Source organism: Lottia gigantea (assembly GCF_000327385.1).
Source record: "Lottia gigantea unplaced genomic scaffold LOTGIsca_5, whole genome shotgun sequence".
In the NCBI taxonomy this organism is placed as follows: Eukaryota; Metazoa; Mollusca; class Gastropoda; family Lottiidae; genus Lottia; species Lottia gigantea.
The window spans coordinates 2286720-2298370 of NW_008709715.1; the positions used below are offsets into that span (position 1 = coordinate 2286720).

Here is an 11651-nt window from a genome sequence, read left to right on the forward strand (position 1 = left end):
ACTGTCTATCTTTGAGGCCAGTTTGAACAATCATATACATCTACATCTTACTGGTTTTATATAACAAAACTTATAAACATACAAAACATGTATTTTTCATTGCTAATATCAGCAACAAATATACAAACAGTAATACATAACACTTGCTGTTAAGAAACTTGAGCACTACACTTTTTCTACAGGTGAAAACATTTGTGCATCCTAAAAACATTAAAACATCTTAATAATTCTGCACTATATAATTCATCAAGACAGAAATTAGACTATTATTTTGGCATAAAATATCAAAGACTGATTTTGCCATGAATGAATTATGAAAGTTAATGAAGATGAAATAATACACTAAGTCACTCTCTAAAATGGATTGAGTCATCTCATGTCTAAATGTAAAGGAAATGATAGTACTATATATATACTTAAAATGATAAACAAATCAATCCAATGAAGACTGCAGATTTAAAGAAAGATTTAGACTAAAGATAGTTGAAGTATAAAAAATCAGAATAATTTGATCTCTTTAATTAAATTATTAGTATTTTGATATTCTGCATAAAAAGCAAACTATGACTAAAATATTGCTAACATACATGCTTTTTTCCCCTCAAATTTACTCAATAATGTGACTGAATAAATCAAACGTGAAATTGGTAATGAATCTAATACAAAGTTACAGAAAATGACCTTAATTGAATTAATAAAAATTTAAAAAAAAACCTAAAAATTCTCTTTAAATTATGATTAATTCACTTCAAGTATGTTAAGTTTCATTAAGTATATTGACAATGATAAACCATATTACATCCTATCAACTCAAGTTTTAATACAAATATGTCATTCAATTCTGATATCATGAGTAAAGGACATAAACCATTTTAAATTAAAACATACTTCCAAGAAAATATACAGTTCTAATCACATCTGGGAAAAACTAAATTGAAAAGATATCAGATGCAGTAAATTAATAATGATTTACAAAAGTAATGTCTTTAAATGTAATTACAGTATGAATCTTTAAGCTAGCTATAGATTAAGCTGTTATTTAATGTCTCTATGAATGTATCTATTTGAGTCATTTAAGACAATATAAGTCAGTATGTTACTGGTACGAGTTCAAAAGTTCCAGGAAATACTTCAAGAATCATATATTATATTGAACTATAATAGGTCTGAACTACAGTAGGTCACTCTATACACATAAAACCTTGCAAGTAATACAGTTTTAGCAGCAAAACCCAGCGAGTAATTTATAATCAAATGCAAAACCTTGAAAATCATTAATTATTTACAAATCCATCTACGGTAATAATTAATAATCAACAGAAAACCTAATTAATATACAGAAAAACTTTTATCAGCCATTCCTAGTGAGTACCGGTAACTTATTTTAAGCATCAAAACCCAGCAAGTAATTCATTTTAACAGCAAAACCCATCAAGTATTTCATAATCAACACAAAAAAAAACTAGAGAGTAATCAGCCTTACATAGCAAGTAATAATGTTTTTACAGCAAAGTTTAGTGAGTAATATATTTATAACAGTAAGTAATTCATTTTGATAGCAAAACCTAGAGAGTAATCATCTTTCTGAAGCTAGGTTTAATAAAAGAAATGTGCCAAGTACTTATTAAACTGTCTGGCCTGAAGATAATTACATAAATTAAATTAAATGAATACATAAGAAAAAAGAAAAAAATACATAACTAATTTTAAAAGTAAAGAGAACATGACATCTAATAGTCATTATAACAAAGTGCAGCAAAAGTCAATCAAATATCAGCTCAAAATAATGACAATAATTTTTTGTGTAGTATGAAAAGAAAAAACTATAAATAAGAAAAAAGGTAAAATTAATTTGGCTTTTCAAGCAATCTATAATTAAATCAGTTTTAAAAATTTTGAGTAGAAAAAAATGAACTTAAATGTAGTTAAAAGTAGGAAAATTACAAAATGTTTTTTGAAACTTTGAAATCAATTATTCAAAATATTTGTTGACACTATCAAGAAACATACATTGAGCTTTAAAGCCACAAAATATATTGTAATGACATAATAATTGTAAAACCAGTAATAATAATGTATAGAGGTGTTATGTTTGAACAGTTCAATTCAATTCATGATCATTAACCATCACTTAATCTTGGTTATTCAGTTAAAAAGAACTTATGTTAAGTCCAAATTCTAGATAAAATATAACATAAAATTGCCTGCTAGCCCTCATTGCGTGTATTAAGTAGAACTTTTCTCCAGAAGCACTATAATATTTTGACTAATATCAACACTGAATCATGTTCAAAATTAAAAATTCAATTCTTTCGGGTTACAAGAAACTCTTTTGCATCTATTGTGTCAGATTTGCCAAACTTCTCAAGTCAAGTTTAGAAATGTGCATGTCAATTTTTGATGTTTCCATCACGGTTTGAATTCTCCATTTTCAATTTCTGATTTTCAAGACTTGTTTTCTTCTGGTGCGAAGAATAGCTGAAATGATATAATGTAAAACACATTTCCAGACCAGCACCGTCTGCATGTTTAATACTGCTTTGCTTCTTATGATAATTGATAAAAACAATATTCACATATTATCTGCATATGGTAATCGTTGGTAGCTACTTTGATTGCATATCATGGAATATCTTCGTAGATTCCAGTAGAATCTTTGTGTGTACTTGTAATACTATCAACATTACTATATACAGGAGACCCTGCTGATCGTTTTGCACAACCATTTGTGTCAGATCCTTTCTGATTTTTTAGAGAGTTCACATTAGATGCAACTTGGTCAGCATCTGGTAAAGGTGGTATGGCCACACCTGAAGCCATATCGACATATTCATTGACACTTCTGGTGGATGTTTCCATAATAGATGGTATGGTACTGGTGCTAGGTAATGGAGGGATAACAGGAGTATCAGCTTGAGAGCTAGCTCCACTAATAACAACTGATTCTGCACTAGAACCTTTACCTGCCTGGCGTACATTGTTTCTATTTTGATTTGGTACATTGACTATTAATGGACATGTAACATGGTTAGGATTGATGATCATATGATTGGCAGGTTTGTTCACTTCTTCATATAAAGTGTTCACTTCTGCTGGTGTTAAATACACATCACTATCATTACGAGGTCTATTATGGAAAACAGCAGTAGAATGACTGTTGTTATAGTTATTGGTATCTACGTAATTTTCATTACCATAATTAGATGCTGGTATTTCTCTAGAATATTTCTTCTTTTGTCTGAAAACAAAACAGAATTGAAAAGTTCAATCCTAGATTTTGGACTGATTACAGAGGATTCCAACCAAACATTGGCTTTATTTACAAAGATCACTGTATTTCTATAAGCAACTAGTCATTAAGAAATCACTGCAGAGGTCCTAAATCTTTGTAGTTATTTTGTATTGGAATACATTTGCCATCCATGATCTGACCATATAGTTATGTAACACATGTTCTAGGTCATTAAAATATTCAAACAATCAAATGCTCTATTTAATAAAAAATTTCGGGGATATTCATTGACAATGACAAAGCTTTGACAATATATTCAAGAAGAATTTTGTAAATCACAGATAACCACTGTTGTAACAGCACGGAAAAAATCTACAACTGAATATTGATCAGAAGAAATGTATAATATGATAAAAGTGAGATACTTACAGATGTCTGTAGATGAGGAAGGTCAATATTACCAATAACAAAATAAATATTCCAGTTCCAATAATAATACCTAATATCATAGCTACAATATTAAAAATTACAAAATCAAACTAAATACTCTTTCTTTAAAGATTGTTTTGACCAAAATAACAATTATTCATGAGGACAAAGTTTCGAGAACCATGGCCCTCCTGAGTAACCACACCTACCACAGTACAATTATGTAATTATCATTGTCTTAGAGTTCATTTAAAATGTTCGGGGCTAAAAACAGTTGTAACAAATTTGTCAGAATGTTTGTTGATGTCTAAATTACTAATTTAATAGGTTAACATTAAATCAATTAAAGGACATCCAACTTTGTATCAATTCAGTTATCTGTTGTCATCAACAGTGAATGATTATCAATCTTGGAAATCTTTCCACTGCCCTATGACCAGATAAATAAATTCAAAACTCATATAGACTTACTGTTGCCATTATCAACTGTATCTGATGCTATATGTTGTTCAGGTTGTACAACTCCTTCTCCACCAGCAATAGCTGTAAATACATAATTACAAAATAATTAGAATCTTTATTTCTATATAGCTTTGCCTAATACCTAATATGGACAGATCTACTGGATATATTTTAGAATATTTACACTGGTAGTCTGATAAAAAAAATAAGAACTGAAACTTATGGTGAAGAAGTTTGAAAAGCCAACTGTTTTTGACAAATTATTTGGGCTACTAACATAGAAGAAATGACCTAAAATGACTTCAGAATGTCAACAAAAACCTGGAGATTGATGTTCATCTATCAGCTCTTGCTATCTTTAAGAGACAAGATTATTTAGTCTATATTGTAACATAACGTTTTCTCTTACGCTCATTGTAAATTTTTCTAAGGATTTATTTTTCTATTTGATTAAGGCCATGGGGCCAAAAATTTCTTTAACAGAAATTTCCTATAGGAACAAATTAGAGTACAAAATATATTGATTTAACCATCAAGATTTTCATGATTTTTGACAGCTGCTATATGAACTCTTGATTTAGCATACTTTATTTATTATTTATGACATTTATATCACAGAAATAGCAGAAAATAAAACTTGTTTAGTTTATGCAATAATTGTTGATGTAGGTCAATACACCCAACTAATATAAACTGTTTAGAGTCTACAGTGAAGGCACTTTAACATATTTCATTAAAATATAAATCACCTAAACAATTTTGTCATAAAAAAGAAATAAAATCTATTATCTAATAACTCTTAGAAAACGTTGTGTAGGTTGTTACTTTATAAACATGTCTTTAACTTAAATAAACAGTTGAATAATTTATAAACAAACTCTCCCCAAATTATTCTCCAGAAATATTCACTATTGGGTGGGAAAAGATCATTTAACACTTTCAGTTGTCTTATCTCTCGTTAATCTTTAACGTAGGCGGAAAGCACAGAAGTGTCACTGTTTACATTATTCTTATCTTTGAGGATATATTTCCTAAAAAAAATTACAGTTTCATACTGTGTCAAATGTATAAAGTCAAATGCACAAAAGAATTTCATATTATTATAATCATTTTGAAATATGATAACATGCATTAAGACTGATAAAATTAAACTCAAATGTGGCCATTTACAATAAAATAGCTGATAAATATAAATTTGCAGGAGATTTAAAAAACAAAAATTTTAACATCAATCGAAAAAGACAAACTTAAAGTGATTGTAAAGAGGTTCTCTATACTTTTTATGTGTATCGGGGACACTGATAGCATCAATTTGCACCATTCCAATTTTCATTTCGACATCTGTGGTTCTTGCCATTCCACTAAAACAAACGCGCTTTTTGACGTCACTAGAGGGGAACTGCAAGGATTTCAATAGTAGCTTCCAGTAGCTCCCCTTAAGGAATTTATTTATTCCATTATTCTTTCAGTTTCAGATTCTTGAAAGCATTTGTTTCAAACAAAAATTCAAAGATGTCCACAATTCATATTATCAAAACTTAAATATAAGTTTCCCTTTTTATGTTTTTTTAAGTAACCTTTTGCTTTTTTTTTAATAACAAATATTTTGCTGGGAAGTAAGAACATTTCAATTAAATAGTCAATTGATAATGTATAAAAATACCTACGGAACTGACAGATAAAATCGTAAGTATATCTCATTAAATGACAAGGATAGTCATGCCATCTCCATCCATCACTTCTTCTCATTATCCCACAATCTTCAAATGAAATCCCAATTACACTTTGACTAGGCTGACCACTCGCCCAATAACCATAATGCAACTTTTTACCTAAAATTATAACAGAACAAATTACTATTTAAGATGAACAAAATCATGACTAAATATCACAAAACTGGATAGACATACTTATTTGCAAGCATATCTTCCAGCTAGCTGGCAACTACCCTTGTCCCAGTCTGTATCTTTGAGCATCAAAATTATATTTTGGGGGAATGGCTTAGACATTAACCATGACTACTTTTTAAAGAATTGAAGCAATTGTCAGCCTTTCATTGTCCCTATTTCTTGATAACGAGAATTACACCCCCAAGCAATAAGGAAACTGTTTAGTAAATAATGTTTTCACATTTTTAGTTATAAACTACTTAAAAAGTCAAATAACAGTCCTTTTCTACACAGCATGGCCAAGTTTGCCCTATACCTAGAAGTTTCAGAACTACAGTACATATTATTGTGGTGTATAAAAACAGAATAAAAATATGAATATTCTCTTCAATGAATGCTTTTTGTAAGAAATAAGAATAGTTTTACCTGTGGTCCATCGCCATACTTTTGTATTGTCATTATATTTTGCACCAATCCAAACACCATTTTTAGAATGTGTTCCACCATTTACGTTTAAAAATTTAGCCATGATATGATTCATTGTTTTTTTATTTTCTATTGATACTAATTCACCGCCTAGGTTCCAACAATAGTCCCTAGCTTGATCCCAGTATTTCTCCTCTCCAACATACATATAACACATATCATCTAATAAAGATACAGGATCAGGTCGATTTCGGATCACTTCAGGACATCTATCACGATCTCTTTTAAATCCAAGTACTGAAAAGATATATCTATAACAAATGAATTTATACATAAATTAAATTACTCTTTCAAGGAGCATGAAATTTGGAAACATTAATATCCATACAACTACTTTAATTCTGGATTCCAATCTGGGACATACAGGTCTGCAGCTTATCCTGTGTGAGATCTGAAGATCAAAGGCGAAATACAGACTACTAAAAAACGCAATAAGATTATTGAGATTGATCATTATTGTTATCAAGACTGACATTTCAATACTTATCACTGAAATAAAAATCACACCATGGACTCTATGGTATATCTAAAATATATTTTTAACCAGCCATGATGTCTGTTTGATTCTAGAACATAATTTAAAAAAGATTCAATTGTGATTTTTGTATTACATGATTAGTTACTTGTCTTGAAAGAAAAAACATTGAAGTCAATTGACATAATATAATTTTTTATGTGTGATAATTAATAAGCTTATTCACAGACACAGCAATGATGAGAAAGATTTGTTTTACAATTTGAATTTCAGGAAATCTGTGACTTCGATTAACCAAAGAGCTGGCTAAATGCTTAAATAATATATGCACTTGCCAAATTGCTAAACTTTTTGAGTACTTGTTAGTTGTTGGTGCAGATAGCGGAGGTTCCAAAGTACACTTTTGTAGAAAAATTCTATTTCTTCATAAAGAAGAGAACTAGGGAAAATTGATATGTTTGTCAAGGCTGGGTTGACTGAGTTGAAGCTTGCTGCACCCTGACATGACATTAACAGATGTAGAAAGTTCAGTGAGTTAAATAGGTTATTAATGCCGTCTGCTTGAGATTCTGGTGGTTTCAGATAAGAAAATTATGAACAGAATGTTATAGAAGTCTGAAATCAAACTACTTGTAAATAATATATATTTACCAATAGTATCCCTACTATTTAATTTTAAACTTTAAGAAAACAAAAGAAAACAATATCAAAACTATTTGTACTTGGTATTCATAATAATCAGTGGTAAGATTCAGGACAATAGGGCCATATCAAAATCATCTGATATTTACTAAACATTAAAAAGTTGAAATATACGCCAATATAAAGTTTAATGGGAATGAAAATTTGTGTAAGGGAAACAAAATAGAGAGGTTTACCACTTGTTAATTTTTATCTTATCAAAAACGAATTTGGCAATCATGACATTTCTCATGAAGTTTCCTAGCAGATATTCTCTGCTCTCCAAATAATTTCAGGTCCTACACTTATGTTGATGAATAAAATGTTCCCTTTATTGAATATGATTCATCCATAGTGTAGCTTAAAACAAATCCCAATAGAATAGTTAGTATTCAATGTGATATTTGGCCAAAATCCAAAAGTGAGTAGCATAGAGAACGATTGTCTATCAGTAATAAAGTAAGATGACATGACTCAATTATCAGGCTGACTGGCATCATTACTGGAACTATAATGATTCATAGGAGCTTATTGATCAGAATGGCTTGATCTGATAAGCTAGGGGTGCTTTCTTACTGATTTCATATATTTCCAATATTTCCATGTTTATGTTTAAGTTTTATTATACTGAGAGATCAAAACCAGATCATAGGTTCCATAGCCACCATGCAGCCACCATTAATTACATTTCAATAAATTTTGTTAAGGGTTTAGTTTGGTATTTTCAGTATTTCAAACAGATTTAACACATTCCATGTATATTGTATACTAGTATTAACATTTAATTCTACTCTGTGTACATCCATGCTTTAGACAGTTGGACAATAGCAGAAAAGTTAAATACACATGTAAAAGATATAATTTGGGATAAAAAGCCTAAAGCATTTCTTAAAATTGTCTTATTTTGCTCTATGTAAAAACATAATAGTAATGAAAATATCAATGACATTTACACTAAGGGGTAAAGAACACATTAAATAACAGAAAATAACATGATGGTATACAACTGGTGGGTTTTATTGTATACAATTTTCAATAATTAACATTACCTGATGATATCACATGAAACAATGATGATGTTAAATTTTTGTGTACAATAAAACTCAGAAGAAGTAGACCATATTACATAATACTGTGTTCTGTTATATTTTTTAAAATAAATATCTAGCATTGGATAGTGGATAACTCAGTTCAAATTAATCCTCCACCCTAATAGTGTATATATGGCTCTGCTTTTGGGTACTTTGTGCAACAAATTATCACATTTATAAGTACAGAGAGGAAGGAACAAGGAACAGTTGGTTCTTCACTATTTCATCTATTTCATCTTGCAAATATTATCAGAAACTTAAACTAATCTTGGACATTTTGGGTAACAGGATAAGAGTTTATCCCATCCCGTTACATAGTACAACATTGTTTTTATATTGACATTGAATCAAATGATGTACTGTAAATTCTATATTTCAACTCACCTCGTTGTTCATAGATAAACACAAGTATCCACACACATAACAGTTCCACAGTCAGTGCCATTGTAGTAAATATTGGATAAATTAATGATAAACCATCAGGAATAGACAGGAATATTGAGAATAGTTCTGAATTTCGACATAGCCTTGATCTCACAAAATTTATGACGATTTGTTCTGAGAATCTGCCAAAGGGGAAATACTTTTAATTTGATTGGCTGCTATTTTTAACTTTGGGTAGACTCATTATCTTAGGAGGGGTTTTGGTTAGTTTTATTTTCAAAGATTTGGATTGATTTAATCTATTTGCATTTCCTGTGAATATTAGTAGTGGCAAAATAGTAATCAAAGATCTGAGTTTAGTTGATAATATGATGGACAAAAATTCATGTTGTACCAGAATAATATTTTAAAATTTGTACACCTTATGTATATAGACTTAACCCCAAGCGTGGGACGTCTGAAGTATTTCGAAATTATCTTGGCACCAATTGATAGAATATAGTAATATGTTAGTTTTGGCATTATAAGTTAGTCATTATGCATCAATATTCATTTGCGAATTTTCCTCAAATTGATGACTAATAAATTAAACAGAAACCATAGAAAATGTTTTTTTGAAAGGACGTGCAAAAGGAGATGGAAAGATTGGTTATGCAAATTCTAAAATCGTGGCATGAAATGACATCTTCTGATCACTGTGCTGTGATTTCTGTTCCAGATTATTTCGTACTCCAAAATTGAAATCCCCAAATATACGTTAGAACGTTCTAGGTCTATACCACTTGGCCCATAGGCCGAGGATATTCGCCACCCGGGTGGCAAACATTTATTATTTATTTTTTTTGAGGCCCGGAAGCGTTTTTTCTCGACATTTTCCGGCGGATTTAAGGATTTTTTATATAGTGTGTAGGAGATCCCACCCTTTGAAGATTTTTAGAATCGGATTCCCAAAAACGCGAATTCCCGACATTCCCTATTAGTTTAAGAAAGCTGGAGCAAAGGCTGAGGGTGGTAAAAAAGACTTTAGGGTGGTTAACAAGAATTGTCGGTGGTATACAAGAATCGTCAGGGGTAAACAATATGTGAGGGTGGTGAACAAGAGCTGGAAGTGGTAAACAAGAACTGCGGGTGGTGAACAGGAACGGAGGGTGGTAAACTAGACCTACGAGTGGTAAAGAAAGACCGAGGGTGGTAAACAAGAGCTGAGGACAGTAAATAAGATTTTTGGGTAGTAAACGGGAGCTGGGTTAATGAATAACATCTAGGGTGGTAAAAGAGAGCCAAGAGTGGTTAACAAAATTCGAGAGTGGTTAACAACAACAAGAGCTTCGGCTGGTGAAGAAGAGCTTAAGGTGGTTAACAAAAGTTGAAGTTGGCAAACAAGAATTGTGAGTGGTAAACAAGTATTGGGGTGGTAAACAATAGCTGAGGGTGGTGAACAAGGTCTGCGGGTGGTAAACCGGAACGGAGGGTGGCAAACTAGACCTGCTGGTGGTAAACAAAAACCGAGGGTAGCGAACAAGAGCTGAGGGTGGTAAACAAGAGTAGGTTGGTAAACAAGAATTGTGGCTGTTAAACTAGACCTACGGGTGGTAAACAACAGCTAGGGTGGTAAAAATAACCCAGGGTGGTGAACAATAGCTGAGGGTGGTAAACAAGAGCTGGGGATGGTGAACAACAACAACTAAGTAGGTGAACAAGAGCTTAGGGTGACAAACACAAATTGTCGGTGTTACACAAGTATTGTGGGTGGTGAACAACAGCTATGTTAATGAAACAAGAGCTGAGTGTGGTAAACAAGAATTATGAGTGGTAAACAAGTGTTGAGGGTGGTAAACAAGTATCGAGGGTGGTAAACAACAGCTAGGTTAATGAAACAAGAGCTGAGAGTGGTAAACAAGTATTGAGGGTGGTAAACAACAGCTAGGTTAATGAAAAACAACTAGGGTGGTAACAAAGAGTTGGGTGGTAAACACAAACTAAAGGTGGTATACAAGAAATGATGGCGGTGAACAACAGGTAGGGTGGTGAACAAGAGCTGAGGGTGGTAACCAAGGTGGTGAACAGGAGCTGGGTATGTTAAACAAGAACCGAGGGTAGTGAACAACAACTAGTGAACAAGAGCTTATGGTGGACAAGAGTTTAGGGTGGTAAATAAGAATTGTGGGTGGTTAACAGGAACAAGAACTGTGAGTGGTTAACAAGAACAAGTATTTTGGATGGTAAACAAGAGCTGGGGTGGTAAACAGGAATTGTTGGTGGTTAACAAGAACTTACTTCCTTCAGCTCTTGTTTACCATCCCCGATTCTTGTTTACCACCCTTACACATTACTTACCACCCGTTAGTATTGTGTATTACCGTACGCCTTATTATCACCCGTATACATTACTTACCACCCGTCAGTATGGTTTATTATCGTACGCCTTATTACCACCCTTGCACATTTACTTACCACCTGTCAGTATGGTTTATTATCGTACGCCTTATTACCACCCGTACACATTACTTACCACTCGTCAG

The 11651-nt window shown here is 31.7% G+C and overlaps 2 protein-coding genes across 2 annotated transcripts; both read right to left on the reverse strand.

Moving 5' to 3' along the window:
• Positions 1-2622: 2622 nt before the first annotated feature.
• LOTGIDRAFT_229000 (hypothetical protein) lies at positions 2623-9291 on the reverse strand (the record flags this gene model as incomplete). The annotated part of the gene is made up of 6 exons (XM_009061866.1): positions 9130-9291; positions 6439-6735; positions 5791-5955; positions 4133-4204; positions 3662-3743; positions 2623-3238 (listed from the first exon to the last, which is right to left on the reverse strand). Exons 1-6 carry the CDS (start codon positions 9188-9190, stop codon positions 2623-2625), a joined length of 1293 nt encoding a protein of 430 aa, XP_009060114.1. The 5' UTR covers positions 9191-9291.
• An 814-nt stretch (positions 9292-10105) lies between these two features.
• LOTGIDRAFT_106814 (hypothetical protein) lies at positions 10106-10892 on the reverse strand (the record flags this gene model as incomplete). The annotated part of the gene is made up of 3 exons (XM_009061867.1): positions 10106-10251; positions 10451-10574; positions 10731-10892. Coding segments are annotated over 3 exons (432 nt in total), but the record flags the coding sequence as incomplete, so codon positions are not given.
• Positions 10893-11651: the final 759 nt, after the last annotated feature.